This window comes from Lonchura striata, chromosome 4 (genome assembly GCF_050655825.1).
Source record: "Lonchura striata isolate lonStrDom1 chromosome 4, ASM5065582v1, whole genome shotgun sequence".
NCBI lineage: Eukaryota > Metazoa > Chordata > Aves > Passeriformes > Estrildidae > Lonchura > Lonchura striata.
Window position 1 is genome coordinate 7,718,507 of NC_140706.1, and position 17,158 is coordinate 7,735,664.

Genomic DNA, 17,158 nt, shown 5'->3' on the forward strand with positions numbered 1-17,158 from the left:
CTGGCAGCATCACAGGGCAGGAGTGTTTACTGGGATACTGCTGTGAAGGAGATGCCTGGATTTACTTTCTTCCCCAAGGACTTTTCCAGCAGCCAGCATCTTCTCCATTGCACATAATTCTCTTTTACTAGAAACACCTGGTAGGTCTTGTAATTCCTGTCCTCATGTTGCAGAGTGCTCTCCCCTCTCACATCACTGTCCTCAGGCCACGCAAGATACCCTCTTTAAAAGAACACAGAGCTAAAAATCAGAAGAGGTGGAAGCAGATGATTGCCCAAAAACCAGAGCAAGGCTATAAGCTGTGCTGCAGCTTCAGCCAACAGGGGTCTAACAAGGAGTCCCCCTTTGCTTCTATTTCCCCTGGACTGCAGGCTGCTGGTAAAGCAAACAGACCTCTACCAACAAAGCACTGCTGCTGCACAGGATGCCCAAGATTTTCTGGAAAGTGTTGGTTAAGTCAATGAGTTAACAATTTGTTCCAATTACAAGAAGAGTGACCTGGAGTACAGCAAAAGCTTCTTACCTTCCTCTCTGCAATTGCAAAACTCATGCACCAGGACCCTCATACCCTTGCTGCATGAGATGATTTTGCTATATTTCAGAAGCTGCATAGTTTTCCTATCCTTTATTAATTAGAAATCATATTTCCATGGCCAGGCTCTTCTCAAGTCAATCTCTCCTGCCTGCACAGCAGACCTCGGTTCTAAATTCCCACACAACAACAACTGATGCTTCATTTTCCCCCATCTCCCACCTTCTCTCCCAAACATGGCATACCAGAAACATTTCCTAACCAGTGCAAACAGAACAGCACAAATGAACCTGATTTGCTTTGTGAGAAAACAGCGGAATAGTGCCCAGATGAGAACGATGAGCTGGGGCATTGGGATCCTTTGCAAGTGGCTTCCTGGTTCATTCCCAATTCCTTGAGGTGCTTGTAGACTCCTTTCCATGGTGCCATGAATCCTGGCCTCAGGGCACAGGGAGCACGGAGCAGAGGCAGCTCAGGGCGATCCAGCAGCACCAGGAGCTGTGGCAGGGCAGGTGGGTAATGCCCAGCTCCCAATCCATGCAGCTCCTCCAGGAGCACAGATCCCTGAAGACTTCAACACCTCCACCCCAAGCTTTTGCAAGGAGCAGGGACCTCCCAACCTGCTCTGTCAAACACTGTCCCTGTCAGACAGCAGCAATGGCACTAAGTGACTTCACAGGAGATGTTTCCAGAACAGAACACACTGCAAAGCAGTTCCTGCACTCCAGCCCTGCCTTCCTTGACCCTGCAGCCCCCAGCTCACAAACCATCCAGCCATTTCCCTCTAACCTTGGTTAAACCAGGAGCTAAGGTGACACGGTGCTGCAGCACTGGGCTGGTGTCACTGGACAGCAGATAAATGACCACGGACAAGGCAAGGAGTCAGCACCTGCAGCGTTCTGTTTTGGTTCTGGTTTTATTGCAGCAATGGAGAGGCAGGCAGGGGAGGGCTGGAATTCTCTTTTACCCACCACATTCAACAGCATCCATGAAGGTTTTTCAATCCCTCTTCCAGAATAAATAGTGCAGCTGAGCCTTTCCTGAAAGTGATGCCAAGATGGTTTTTTCCCTTTTCTTTTATATACCTTTTATGTAACTTTTATGTATCCTCAGTATTCTCAGCATGCATACTTGTAATTCCTTAAGTCTGGTAGCTTAGTATTTTTTTACTCCAGGAGACCAAACATCCTAAAGGCCTCATAGTAGGAGGCTGGAAAACCCCACACTATCTTGGTCCTCCCTAGAACATATCCTGTAAACTAGAGATTTGGCCCATCCAGGGGTGGGGGAATTCCTTGAATGGGAGAATATCACACCATTCATCCTCCTACCATTGGGGCATCCTTGTTAGATAAGCTAATTTGTAAAGTCTATAAATTGTACATGTGATCTATCATGTGTATGCATTGTGGCACGCATGATATTTTTTGAATCTTCTGAATTGTTGACAGAAGTGCTTCCAGTATGAGTGAATCCCATTATAATTTCTCTGAATTATAACAGTGCCATAGACTAAGTGAGACCTAGTGCAGTTTTACTCTTGGGAACTAAGAGGCTGGATGGATGGAATTGCAGGTTTTAAAAATTATAATCCAGTCTGGTTGAAGTAGTTATGTTCAAGCAGATGGTGAGCTCCTCAGAAAGTGTCTACAACTGGGCATCAAAGTGATGCACCAATAAGGATCCTTATTAAAACACCAAGGTAAAATTAACCCATGCCTGGCTCTCAATTTTTAAGCTCAGGAAAAGGCATCAGAAGGGCTAAACCATTCAGGAAGAGCAAAGAAAGAAGATGATGCAGACGCATCTCAACTGCAGACAAGCAGTGGCCTGACAAGCCTGACATGATTATGGAGCACAAGCTGGGCACACCCTCCCTCCCAAACCATTCAGCCTCATCTTCCCAGCCCAGCTCCCCAGCACCTCGTTTATTTGCATGGTTACTCTCACGTCTGTGGAAACAAGAAACTTGTGTCACACTCCGAGCTGCATCCCCGAGCATCCCGAGGCGGGGGGCGCAGGGAGGGACAGTGTTACCTAGGAGCTCCGGGATTTTCTCCGAGAGACTTGGTTCATTTTCTCTGAAGCTTCTGTGTTTTCTTTTTTCCCCTTTCGCCCCACTTCTCTCAATGGTCTGGTGCCCTCAGAGAGTCCAGGAGCAGACACCAGCTGGCCCTAGCAAAGGCCACATCCCCCACTGCCTGTGTTGTTCTCTCCAGCTTGCCTATATGGATCCCTTAATTGCATGCATGTCTTTCAGGCTATTCTCCATGCATGAGCTGTCAGCAAAACCTCGCTGGAAACACTGGAATTTCACATTTTTCATGGAGATTTTCCATATCAAATGGGCAGTTTCACATTTTCCATGAAATTCCTAATGACTACAAAAAAAATACAGCCCCAGTGTTTGGAAGGGCTTGCTCAGCTTGCCTTTGGGCACCATTTGTGTGTTAAATGCATGTGTGTGAATTTACTTAGCATATAATTTCAGGGATGGGATTGGCATTTTTTTTTTAAATTTTTTTTTTGTTGCAGATGACAGGAGAGAAGCATGCATTCATCCATTCATTCATAAACCCAACTTGTGGCATGGCATGCTGGGGAAAGGATCTTTTGCATCATTTTTAAAACAGAGAGAGTGCAAAGCCCTGTCAACTGACAATATCCATCCAAGCTGTCATTGCCAATCACTTGAATGGACTGCAGCAGAGAGTATTTTCCACAATGAGATACCAATGGGGGTGACCATTAGGTCAGGAATCTTATTTTCTCAGCTCACCAACCCCTGCAAATAAATTCTCACCAAAAGGAGAGAAAAGCCTCATTGATTTGACAACCGATCAGACACTGCAGTTGTCATTTTCCCAGCAGTTGCTGGCATATTTTTTTGCCTGGTGTGTGAGATATGAATTTCGTGACTTAACCTATCAAAGTCTTAAAGGGCTCATCCCTTTTTCATCTGTATCCTCATGAAAAGCAGAACTCACAGAAGCAAGACTCTGAAAGCAAAATACTGCTCTCAGTTTTAATACATTATTAATTGATTTACAACAAAGGTTCATGCAGGGGCTCTACTTTATTGTTAATAGTCAGCCATACTTATTTGACCAGCAAGAATGTGGACTTTTCCCTCTCATCAATACCCATTTTAATTTGTAAAACACATTTTTCCAAAGTTGCTGGTATTGTTCCCTTATGAATGCATCACAGCCAAACCAAGAAAGGCTATGAAAGCGAGAAAAACCACATTCTTCAATGAAAGAAGTCCTGTTTTCTTGATGTTCTCAAAGACACAAGTTTTCATAACTGTTTAAAATATTGCATTAATATAAAACAAACAAAAAAACAACTTTATGCTGAATTCCAGCAAACAGCCTAAATTCTAACTATGGATCCAGCGAAACAGATTTGTGCTGGCAGACAAAGTGTGTCTTCTTCCACGCTACCCAAATCTACTTCACCTCTTTGAATTAGAGCTTGAAAATTCATCTCAGATTTGCTGTGGAGTTTTTCTGAGGGAATATCTTAGCAGAAATAACTTATTAACTGATGTAAAAACATAGACTTCGTGATGTTTTTACAGGCAGGTTCTTTGGGAATATTTTCTGACCAGGAGGAGATCCTGGTCCCCAGCGAAAAGCCTGCAGGGAAGTGAGTCCCTGGTTTAGCTGCCTTCCCACAAAAGCCACATCAAGGATCTGAGTCCAACTTCCTCACTGACAATTTTGCTTTTTTCATTAAAAACAAGAAGTTTTGTCTGCAGATATTTTTACACCATGGGAAGGTTGTCCCTGCCCAGTTGTAGATACTTTCTGAGGAGCTCACCATCTGCTTGAACACAACTACTTCAACCAGACTGGATTATAACTTAAAAAACCTGCAATTCCATCCATCCAGCCCTTTAGTTCCCAAGAGTAAAACTGCACTAGGTCTCACTTAGGCTATGGCATTATTGCAATTCAGAGAAATAATGGGATCCACTCATGCTGGAAGCACTCTTGTCAACAATTCAGAACATTTAAAAAATATTACACATACATATATATATATAAATTCCAATAACTGATTTATCTAAATTTACTAATGGGATGACAACATTAAAATCAGAATGTTTCTTTACAAATAGTCTAAGGAATGGTCAGAATCCATTAAAAATAGATTAAGAATCAGGTTAAGCCTCACCTCTGTGTCTTACACATGGCCTAGCATCAAGAATGTTGCTGCCAGTTTATTCTCTCCGGAAAGAATGACAGGAAGGAGTTTTACTCAAATGTCAGAAAAATAATAATTTATTATTTTGGTAAATTGACAGGTTGCTAGACTTAGTAAAAAATTCTTCTAAGCACCATTAGGCCATTATTTGTTAATCAATACTGCACATTTCTTACTAGTCTTATCATTGGAGTACATTGTTCCAGAAATTCTAGCAGCATATTGAGGCATGAGTCTGCTTCCAGATAAGCCTAGCTGGCTTAATTTTTTGTCTTTTTTATTTCATGATAAGTGCTCTAGTGCAGGGGCCCACCAAAATGACATTTTATTCCTGATATACCTATCAATTCTAGCTTTGCCATTTCCTTGCAATTCAACATTCAGCTGCTCAGGCTATGGGCAGTGTCTAGGAGGGACTGACTCTGTTCTTTTTTCTGATGTCCTTTTCCTCTGTGCACACACGTGGTAGCCTCACCAACACACTGCTTTCAGCTGCTGCTAATTCCCTGCTATGAGTTCACATCCAAACCTCCAGCTACAAGGTGCAATTCCAGCTCAGACAGCAATACTTCCAGAACAGTGAGGGCTTGGTACGAGACAAACACTTTCTAACACATGTCAAGGAATATGTATTCAATATCCAGGAATATTCTGAAACTAGCCAGCTGTGGATAAAATCCTGAAATTAATTTTCCCTGAGAAATCTCAACTCCTCAGGAAAAAATGGTTTTCTGTTCTTCACAAAAGTGAAGCTCAAACATCTTAAATAAGCATTTTCAGATACTTCCACTGTAGATCATTAAGGATTTTAAATGCAAGCAGGCTCGTACTGTCTGACAGGAGGACTTTTTCTCCCCCCTGAAGTCCATTTTTCTTCTGTCTGCTGTTAAGTTACTATTATCTCCCATTCTTTGTAATAATGGGCTTAAGATCAAGTGAAACTGGAAATGGAAAGAACAGTGAAAGATGACAGACTTGAAGGGGCTTTATTGGGACTATGGGTTGCTCCTGAGGTCAGAATCAGTAAGTATAATTAGATTCCTGGCATTTACAACAAATGTAAAGCAACTCAGAGCTCCCTTTTGTGTGCCTGTAATTAAACATGCACTTTTACTGCCCTCTGCAGTGCTCCAAAGTATCTTTGATTCCAGCACATGAAAGTGGAATGAAAGAGCAGGCTCAAATCTTCATCTCTATATGGCACTCATATTTCTGAAAACAAAGTATTTCTCAGCAGAAATGTAATAGCCCCTTTCTAAAGAAACACAAAAGGGAACGTTGTTTTTGCTAATAATTAGAGCCACTCCTGTACCTCCCAGAAACTTTCTCAATACACTTGGACTGACAGAAAGGTCCCAACACAGACAGCTGGGCCCCACTTTAACCCACAAAACAAGCTCCAAACTTTCACTCAAAGTGAAGTTACTTCTTGAGCATATGAATCAGCATTATTTGGATAAATTAGTTTTGAACACAATCCAAGAGGTAAGTGACAAGCTCAGAGTGAACAGGACTGGTAATCAAAAAATACAGCGGGGCCAGCAGTGGCAGTTGCAAAATCTTGGTTCCTTGCATGTTTTGTATTTAGGTATTACCCCGATGCCACAAAACTAAACAGTGCACAGCTGGAGTAAATTCTGCTCAGCATTAACACTTTAACTAAAGTATATATATTACATTCCAACTACAGTTTTCCTTGAAAGTGAAATGGATTTTTGACACTTCACAAAGTAACTTCAATCTCTTAACTATTTATATAATATTTTGGTAAATTTATCCCTAGTTGTCAGGAGGCACTCAAACTTAGTATTCAACAGCTAGAAACCAATCTTCTCACAGTATGAGAAACTACAGAAGAAAACACAGAAGAGCAAGAACTTCTAGTAAGGTCAAAAATCTTTTAAAAGGGGTCTTTTACTAGCCCAGTTTTGATAAAGATGTGCCTGATCCCCCAGGTTTTCATACAGATCCATCCTCAGGCATACATAGTTGCTCCCCACATGCTCCTATTTACACTAGAAACACAATAAAACAGATAATCCTGAAAATAACTCCAGTAAATACTTGCATGAACAGAAAGTTGTTTGAATGGTATTTTGGACTTAAAAAATGGATACACGGAAGAAAGCTGGTTTTAGCTTGGCTTCCTTAGAGCATTAAATTGTTGTGATGGCAAGTCTTTTCCAAAATCTCTGTCCTGTCACTTCTAATTTTTGAACTGACTGTCCAGGTACTGAACAGAAAGGTAAAACATATTCCCTCATGGTTTATGTGACAACAGCTGAATGATGAAGGAAGACTCAGTTAATGCCCAAGTGAAGGACAAGCTGGGACAGCTCAGCTCTTTAATGTTCTGCTTCTACCCTACCCACACACGTGTACCAATGGCCCAGCCAAAACAGATGGAGCTTTAAATTAGCCACAGCCACGACTGCTGTCAGCCAGGCAGGGCATGAGGATGCTGAAAGGGGACAGGGCTTGGTGTGAAGGGAGTAAGAGAAACACAAACCAGAAGGCACAGGTCTATAAAAAACAGGGTTGACAGGTTTTACTGCCTACAGAACAACCTGCTCAGTTTTATTTTTAGAGGAATTTAACCTAATAAGGCTAAAATTTGACAGCAGTACTTGGTTGTTCTCCATCTGAAGCAAACTCCACTGCTGCAACTATGCACAACTGAACATATGGACATTGTTTTTCCATAAGATTCCTCTATTCCCAGGTACTCCCTAAATGGATGGGGTTAGCCCACACTTAACCACTAGAGGGCTTAATTCTATTGCAAAAAACTCCGTGTTTTTTCCAATTTGGTATTCAGGACCTTTGGAAAAACATCCAAACTGAGTGCTCTTTAAATGCCAACCATAAAAACGAAGTGATCTAAGTAACTGAGACAAAGGGGAATTGTTGTAGTGACAACATTGCTGTGGATAGCCAGTTCCTTCAGGAAACAGTAACAAATCTGAGCCTGTTTCACAAACAGCTACTGAACACAGACCAGCCACATTTCTAGTCTGGATCATACCCACCTGGTTCCTGGGTGATTATGCTGCACAGAAGTGAAAGCTGAACAGCATCTCAGATTGCTTTTAATGAGATCAGAGAATGATTGCTTTTAATAATAAAGATATCTGTAAGCAAGCTGGAGCACACCATGGGATTACAAGAGATAAACTAGCCAAAAAAACCCCAAAAAACAGTGACAGAATCATAGTCTGAAGCAGAAGTGACAGAGCACACTGAAATGTGACAGAATAGAGCAGAGATGGAACAGAGTGAGCACAGAGAGAGGCAACACCCATCTCAGCAGGGCAGGGTCATGTACAGGAGGGCATAGTTCAGGGGGCAGGGCACAGGCAATGCAGGAGGGTCATATCCCAAGGCCTGTGCCGAGAACCTTATCTGAGGAGTAGCAGGTTGGTTGGATTAATCTCAAATTATATACCACATTATGGACTAACCACTGAGAAGTCACTCTGCAGAAATTTAAAAGCATCTGAAGACATTTGCCAAATAATTATTTGTTGTGTGCTCCATTATAACACAGGAGTGCATCTTGCCTGAACCCTGCCCAGGGATTAGTGTCCTTCACAATGTTTTCCCCACAGTCCACCCCAGAGCTGGATGCAGCACTCGTGGTGGGGTCTCACACAGGGGCAGAGTCCCCATCCTTGCCCTGGTGGCCACGCTGCTCTTGGTGCAGCCCAGGACACAGCTGCCTTTCTGAGCTGAGTGCACATGGCTGAGTCGCTTCAAGTTTCTCATCCACCCACCAACATCCTCAAGTGCTTCCCCTCAGGAGTGCTCTCCATCTGTTCATCCCCCAGCCTGCATTTGTGCTCGAGAGATTGTCCCAGCCCATGTGCTTCCTTATTTCAAAACTAGGTGTAAGTAACCTTACCCCTCTCAGAAGCCTCTAAACAATCTCCTGAATATCCCACTGATCCAACCTGTTTGGGTAGCTACAGTAGGATAGAAAAACATCTTTTCAAGAAACCAATTCTACTGGCAGTTCTGATACTCAGCTACAGACTGACACACCAAAAATACTTAAGAACAACCAGGAACAGCGTGGCCAGAAAATGTGACACGAGAAAAGCAATCTGGGAAGGACAGAGAGTGCAGAGTCCAGGTAGAAGGTAGTCCAGAAATACCATTTTGTTGCCTTCTTTGGAAAAAATGTGTTAGGAAGGCTGTCTCATTAACATCAGAGCTTAGCATCAACCTTATCCCAATGCCACAGTTTCGTCTTGGAAGCTTCCCCATCAGATCAAGTGACCTGATTTCAAAAGTGCCTAACAAATCAGCTGTAAGCAATATTACTAGCTGAGATGCTCCCTTGAGTTGATGAGTTTAAGGGGTGTAACATCAATACCCAGAAATTCCATTTAAAGAGATAAAACCTGTTAGTAAAGAAGACTGAAGTGTTCATCCAGTTCTCCTAGCAGTTTTCCTACAAAACAGAACTTGGCAACCAGCTAATGGACATCTACTACACAAAATTGTCTCAAATTCACTCTGGTTGCCATGTAAATAGATTTTAAGGTCTCCTGTAAGTCAGAGGATGGTGCTAACACAGATCTATCCTGGCTTAGTACCAATACCAGACACCTGGCTTTCAGCATTTCCCTGTATTTCATTATCCACAGAGCACTGCTAGCAGGAAATGAAGAGTCACATGTAAAAGTAAAGGCAGTTCTGTTTATTTTCCAGCAACATCCCACGCAAAAGCAACAGAAACACGAACTGCTCTCAGCAGAAAATCTGTACAGTTGGTAACATTTACAACACTTTTACATTTAAAACCATAAAACTGAAAGAATCAAGCACTTTCCCTAGACATAGTTTTCTTGACTGCATTAATAAGTGACTGACGACTATTTACAAATTTCAAATTAAGGCTGCTACTTCTTAAAAAACCCCAACATTATTGCATAGACTTTACTATGTTGACCTCCAATTTCTTGAGGGTATTAAACTTCCAATTGTTTCTGAAACATTTTTGCAAAAAAAGTGGGTTTTTTTAAGGTAAGGTAGTTAAACTTGCAGTAACTGCAGTAGATGGGCTTACTAGTGCCAATCAGCCACACGGTTCTGTACCATGTGCATTACTTCAGGTCAGGTCTGTTACAAGAGCCATGTGTAAAAGCAAGGTAACATTAAAAAAATATCCCCCTACTTGGCTCTTGATCTGTAGGGGAACAACTGAAATAATGTTCACAGTGGGGAAAATTGGTAAGATCTTGTGCTATTTCTTATTACTAGAGGATAGCACTGCCATTGGCTAGTTTTACTACTGAAAACTTTTATAAAAAAAATCTGATATACATAAATTAAAAGTTAACAAGAAGTCACACAACTTAAATGCAATTTTACGTAGAGTCTGGTCTGGAGAATATCTAGACCAATCACAGCTTTGAGAACAGTCTTCAACTTTGCTTAAGCTTTCTAATTATTAACAGGTTATGGATCAAGCTAACCTTTTAAATTTAAAAGAAACTTTCTCTAAAACAGGTTGCACAAGACTATTTAACTCACAGTATCAAATTCTTTCAGTGGCTCACTTAAACACACTTCCAGGTCAAATTCTCCTTCTGCTTGATAATCAACATGTCTAACTTTGGTGGGAGTGCCAGAACAGGTATCCTGGAAAGGAAAGGCAATTAATTACTAGTTAAGTAGAGGTTATTAGTACAGGTAATTTAATTAACTTCTGTAATTAATTTAGACCACCCTATAATAATAATAACAAATGCTTTAAAGGCCGTAAAAACTCAAGCCTAGTCTTAATATTAAAGAGATGTAGGCTTCTGCCCATCCATCCCCATTTGAAAATACCTTGCAAGTGTTCCAAAGACCTATATATGCAAACATGAAAACATTGAAAAAATGGGATATTTTTAATGTGAGAAGACCATTTAAGTTCTAATTCTCTGAATTCAAGAGTACAGACAGATAATGGCTAGAACTGGAAAATACATGAATTTCAGGATTGCTCAGCTTTATCAACAGTCCCTAAGCAAAGTAGATTATAGGATCTGTGAGGTATTCAGGCTGCTCTAGATATAATTCTAAGCAATGAACTGATTATTAACAAATAGTTATGCAAATAACAGATATGCTTACATCATTATCTTGACAGCTTGTTTGAGATTCAGTAGAATTGCTTCCAACAGATTCTGTCTCCATCTCACCAAGGTCAACAGGACAACTGTAAAATCATTTAGAAGAATATAGCATAAAATAAATTGATTTTTTTAGTGTTAAGATGCACTTTGTTGTGCAGTTATAAAAAAAATGGCCAGAGGAGAGCAAAGAGACTTACAAAGATTACAGGGACAGTGGTGGCAAACTGGGGAAAGCAAACAGAACTGCAGTACAGCTCAGTACTGCCAAAATGGCCAAGGACTGAATTAAGTCTTGAGACTGAATACTGCAACTTGTCAAAGACAAAAACCCAGTGCTCAAGCAATGCCTTAATGCAAATGTTACAGGAGAGGATTTTTTTTCTTCCCCCCCAGATGAGGTTTTCATCCATCTGTTTTGCAAAGATTTAATATCCATTATACACAGACTAGACCCCAGCATCTGAAAGTAGCATTTGGACACCAATGCACACAGCAGGGTTCTGGCTGAAGGACCAACTCCCCTCACACTGAGCAAGTAAAGGGAATCTAAAAGGAAGCTTTTATTTTAGATCCTATTGCTCTGCAGTAGCTTTAAAAATCAGCATTCCATTAACAAAAAACACTACTTTATTAACTCAAAACTGCCTGCTAAGAAATTAAGTTCCCTCTTTGTCCCCTTCATTCTCTACTGTCAGTTTTATGTCACATGTTACTGATCAGCTGTATTGCTTTCTACAGAGGAAATAACTGGGGCATCACTCTACATCTTCTAGAGCTTGGGCTGTGAACACTTGTGGCCGTGCTTTGAGCTTGGGATGAGTTCACAATTCTCCCTCTCTGGAGAAGAAACATTTTATACCACTGTTCTTGACTAGCAAGTGAGAAAGTTTCCTGTACAATGGATTGACTCAATATTCAGGAGACCTGCCATTAGTGAGAACTCTCCAGCCCTGTTCCTACCAGATAATTCGAAGACTGCTCAGAAAGAATTGGTTCATATCAATGATGTGGTGATTATTTTACAGAGCAGTGCAGAACTGGCTCTGCTTTCACCATTAAAAAAGTGAGGGATATGTATGTATGCCCTTCCAAGGATACTGGGCAAAGAAAAGGAAGCTACTGGATATTTTGACTGAGAAGAAACTGAACAGCACTAAGTGTAGATAAATAATTAGGGAAAACATTCCGCACTCACTGACTTGCCTCAAAAAGAACTATGCTGGGGTGGTATTTATTTCTTAAACATGAGACTTCACATCATAATTTCTATAACAGCATCTTGCATACTCAGTACATACATTTCCTGCAGATCACATCCTCCTTCAGTTGGAGGATCCCAGGAATGCAGTGCAACTTTCCACAGTTTGATTTGCTGGTCCCATGACCTACGGCTGTACTTCTTAAATTTGTTTGGAGTTCTGGGATGAACTCCTGGTATACGATGGCATCTGTTCAGACAGAGATGAAAAATCTATCAGAGTTTTATTCACACATACATAACATAGCTTTAAATGTTAACTGATTGCATGACTTATGAGGAAGACCAACATGTAATTCCTGCACTCAAGCAAAGGCTTGCCAGCTCCATACAAACTTCTTAGTTTTTCTTATTCCAAGCCAAACGAAATAACAATAGTAAAAAAGAATTATCCTTCATAGATCTGAAAACTTAATTCCAAACTCCATAGCAACTGTAGCCTATTTTGTCTTGTAGTTAACTCATGAGAAAACTGACTGCAAAAAGCAGTTTCATTTCCTCTCACTGACAAGCACATCCAAAAGAACTTTCATTTCCATTTCAGCAGCATGAGCTATTTCTTATATAATGACTCATTAAAATAAAACTTTAAGCCACACCTCAGTTGACTGTTAGTGTGATCTAGCAGCTCAAAAATGTCTTAAAAGTTTAATTTGTAGATGCCTTCTATTTGAAAGTGTATTGGATACCAAGTTTAATACATTAATGTCCTTATAAAGAACAAGTATGACTTGCAGGTGGATATTTAGTTTTCTAGAAAAAAGCAGCTTACCTAGGAACTTCTTTAATGTATCTATCATATGCAATCGTGTTTTTGCCATAGTTTATCTGTTTTTGTCTTCTCATCAAAACCACCTCATCTGTCTCAAGCTCTACTGTCACCGTGGACTCCTTTGAATCGGAACTGAAGAAAAAAAACATTGCAGGTTTGGGACTACTAGAAAACCACTGACACTCAAACAAACCCACTTGTAAAAGGCTATAAATAAACATGCTGAAACTTTTCAAACAAATGCTTGGGGTGTTACTAAACCATGGTGTTGGAACAGACTTGAGATGAACTATTTTAAACTGTGTGTTTTAAGAAACAACACTGTGCAATAAAAATTGTTTTCAAGATTTTCCTCAGCTAAGGTAGAAATTTAACCTACCTTCCTGAGGAGGACTTCCTTTCTCTTGAAAATTCATTTATCAGGAGTTTTCTTCTGTGTCTGTAAGAATTAAAATCAGTTTTAAGAAATTATATACACAAAGAGGAACATGAGGGCTGCGCTGTCACAGCTCACTGTTAAATTAACTTTTCAGAAAAGCAGCAGCACCCCAGACATTGCAAAGACCTTTTCCTACGAAATGGATGTTTCAGTTTTCCCTTACAAACAATAAAAATACAAGGACTTTATTTTCCTATTTTCCCTAAAGCAACTTCTTATAATAATGATAGGAAAAAACAGTCATTAGTGGAGAGTAATTTTAATTATTTTAATCTAAGAGATTCAGGAAAAGCTTAGTCCAAAAGGAAGATATTTAGGGATACATATTCAATCTCCAGAGATACAGTATCCCATGACATTCCTGCAGGACTCAACCCAAAGCTAATCTAAAAGCAACAGACAAGAGGCTAAGGTTGACCTGATTTTACTACAGTGGTGAAGTTAAAAAATATAACTTGAAACAGGTTCTACAAGACAACTTCAATTTCTCTTCTTTTCACCACTTCCTCTTAAACACCCAGGGGGTACCTTGCGATTTCTTTGTGAACATTTGTCCTCATTTCATCTTCTTCCACTGCAGTTCCCCAGTCTAAACACCTGGAAAGGGGTCCAGGACCTTCTGGTGTTGTAAAACTAGAAAGGAAAAAAAAAAAATTAAGGCTCTGTGTTAAAAGCTTGGGTTATTGTATTTACCTCCCCTACTTACAGCTTGATACCTTAAATATAATCATTTACAGTACTCAAAATGGCTGTGACTACCTTGTGTTTTATTAAAATTTTATCACTGTAAAATTAAGCATCAATTGCGACTTCCACCTTGAGGTTGTGTGGTTTGTGTTGGGTTTTCTTAAAATTGATGTAGGTATCTATAGAAACCTACCACTGTAGCTTGAGAACCCAGCCCATGCTTTCAGTAACTTCCAGCTCATATTCTTCAGAAAATGGTACATGAAATACCAACTTTATCCATTTACTCACTTGTTTTCACTCCACTAAATGGCTTAGCAATTATTTATTTGATGACTGCAGACTCATTAGCTATATAAGAGATAAAAGTTGAAGCACAGAATTAAGTTGCAAAGCTAATTAATTAAAATTACACGATAGCACCAGGAGTTGCTCCATGTAAATATATGCCTAGTAGAGAAGGCAAAGGCACAAAACCATCCTATTTTAGCTAGGAAACTGAGAATTACAGTGCCTTTGCAAACTGGTTTAACAACTTTGCTGCAGCCCCTTAGCATCACAAGCAGGTTCAAACTCTTGCAGGGGAACAAACTCATATCCCCTCCCAACCACCTACTGCTGCCTGAATTCAGATTATTCAGTGTTTTCCCCAATTTTCCCTAAGTAAAACTCAAAGCTGTATCCTAGAGAGCAGATCTGGAAATACTCTGGAGACTTTCCAGGATTCTGTGTAAACATGTCCCTTGGAGACAGGGGATTAGATCCATCTGCACCAAAACAGCTTCAATTCCCCCCTGCTCCCAAACTGGTTTGCACAACTTTGAACGTTTTGTTAAATTCAAACTTAAATTTATTTTTAGATGAAACCCAGTTACCAACTTGACAAAATTAAAAATCCCTATCAAACAGTGCAGGTCCATCTGCAAAAATCTGTTCAAGCTCCAAGGTTTTTTAACTTCTGCTTATACCAATTTCTAGATTTGCAGAGAATGCAGGCCATGTTCAATTATTGCTCTCCTGTGGTAGAAAACAAACAGCAGAATCCCAGTTGGTCCCAGCTCCTGAGCTTTTTCCTCAACTCTTGTTTGATTCTGTACCTGTGCTGTGATTATCCAGATGACCCAGCCTCCATCCTGGTCCTCTTTACTTTTGAGAATTTTAATTTGGCATGGTTGGATTGGCATAAACAAAAAGTAGTTTTGTCAGAGGAAGAGAGCAATTTCAGTCAGAGCTCAATCCAAACTGAAACCAGGAAGTGTGTCTGCACAATTCAATACTGGGAGATACGCAGAAGTATTGCTTATTTATGTTGAAACTATCAGTAAAGTTTCATCCTCGTGCTGCTGTTCAACCAGGCTTCCTGGCATTAGTTTAAGCTACTCTGGATAGTGTAACTTGAGCCACTGACCAAGGTGTTCCCTGCTATTTGTCAGCAAAGGAAAGTGGGTGGGCACAACCCACCCTGTTTTCAAGAAGCCTTGAGTCAATCAACTGGGGTGTGGGAACAACTCCCATCACAGATCGAAGAGATAAAGAGACCACGGCACGAACAGCTCAGATTGTCAATGTGATATAAAATAAGATACTTAAATCCAGCTGTGCTAGCAAACACAGAAGGCAGCGTTATGGGGTGACCTCAAAACAGGATCCCTCCACAAATGTGCTGACATATAACACAACTTCTTTGTACTCCCTTCAGAAACAGAAAATATATTATTTTTAAGAATCGAATTTTTGTAATTTACTTCAGTTTTACCACAACTGTTTGTACAGCCTGTATTTAGAAACGTAATGGGCCTGTACAATATTAGTCCTCGATAAATGACAGTAAACCAGCACAAAATAGGACATAAATTATCAAGGACATATTTCAAGAGGTAAGAATGAAAAATGCTGACTCCTAAGAACTGACTCGGAGATAAGAGCACTGCGCTCGATCCTTTTCCCTCCTTTAAGACCAGCTATTTATGGCCGATGAGCGATGATAACCAGGCAGGGCTTGGCAGAAGGGTCAGTACAGCAGCTCCTGGCGAACAAAGCGCAGGAAGCCGCTGCCACGGTCGGCACTGCTCACCTGTCCAGCCGGCTGTCCTCGGGCCCGGGCTTGTTTTCCTCACAGGCGGAGGATTCGGGCTCGTTCTGCCTCCGCCGCCTCCCATCGGCGCCGCGTTTCCTGGCCTGGGCCCAGCGCGGGGGGTGCTGCGGGCTGCGGACAAACAGGGACCCGGCCGGGCTCGAGGGCTCCGTCCGCCTCCGGAGACCGCGCCCGCTCACCCCTGCGCTCCCTCAGCGCGCCGGGCCCGAGGGGCTCCGGCCGCCCACCCGCAGCGAGCCCGGGCAGCGTGGGGGGAGCGAGGCCCGGCGCAGCCCGGCGGCCCTACCTGCTCCTCGTGCTGCCGTGAGGGCTCCTCTGGCGGAAGGACATGGCGCGGGGATCCTCGGCGCGCAGCGCTGCGGCAGAGCTGAGGCGGGCGGTGAAGGAGGGCCGGGCGGCGAGGGGCTGGCAGGCGAGGGGCGGCTGAGGCGGGCGGTGAAGGAGGGCCGGGCGGTGAGGGGCTGGCAGGCGAGGGCGGCTGAGGCGGGCGGTGAGGCAGAGCCCAGGCAGCGCTGCCGCCTTCCCGCTCGGCCCCTTCGCATCTCCCGCCGGCGCTGCGCGACGCGCCCGCTCCGCCTCCCCCGGGGCGCCTCCACGGGGACGGGAGCGGGGGGGGGGCGAGCGGGAAAGCGCCGCGGCCGCCCCGCGCCCGTACACGCTCACGCACGTCCCCACCCCCCCGGCAGGGTAATGGCTCAGCCCGCTCCGCCCGGCCCCGCCCCCGGGGCGTGTTGGCGGGAGAATCGAGCGCGGCGGCGCGCGGTTTTGGCGCGCGGCGGCGGCGGGACTCGCGTGAAACAACGGGGGGAAAATCCAGCCCAAACAAAAAGGAAAATACAAATTCCCGCGATTTACGTATGAAGGATGACGGTCCCCGGCAAGGCTGTACAGTCGATGAAGCGCACAGGGTAGTTGAAGGGCCAGTTCAAACCCTACACCAGACAGTTACCACATAAATTTCAGAGTGACGTGGCTTTAAATTCTGCATCAATAGTGAAGAAGGCTGGGTAACGACACGAGGCGGTTGTGCCTTGG

General features: G+C 42.5%; 1 protein-coding gene across 1 annotated transcript; it reads right to left on the bottom strand.

Moving 5' to 3' along the window:
* Positions 1–9,425: 9,425 nt before the first annotated feature.
* Positions 9,426–16,668, bottom strand: LOC110473274 (stem-loop histone mRNA binding protein). Its single transcript, XM_021535646.4, has 8 exons — positions 16,410–16,668; positions 16,103–16,234; positions 13,870–13,974; positions 13,282–13,341; positions 12,903–13,034; positions 12,171–12,320; positions 10,871–10,955; positions 9,426–10,390 (listed from the first exon to the last, which is right to left on the bottom strand). The coding sequence occupies exons 1-8, from the start codon at positions 16,451–16,453 to the stop codon at positions 10,274–10,276; spliced, it is 825 nt and encodes a 274-aa protein (XP_021391321.1). The 5' UTR covers positions 16,454–16,668; the 3' UTR covers positions 9,426–10,273.
* Positions 16,669–17,158: the final 490 nt, after the last annotated feature.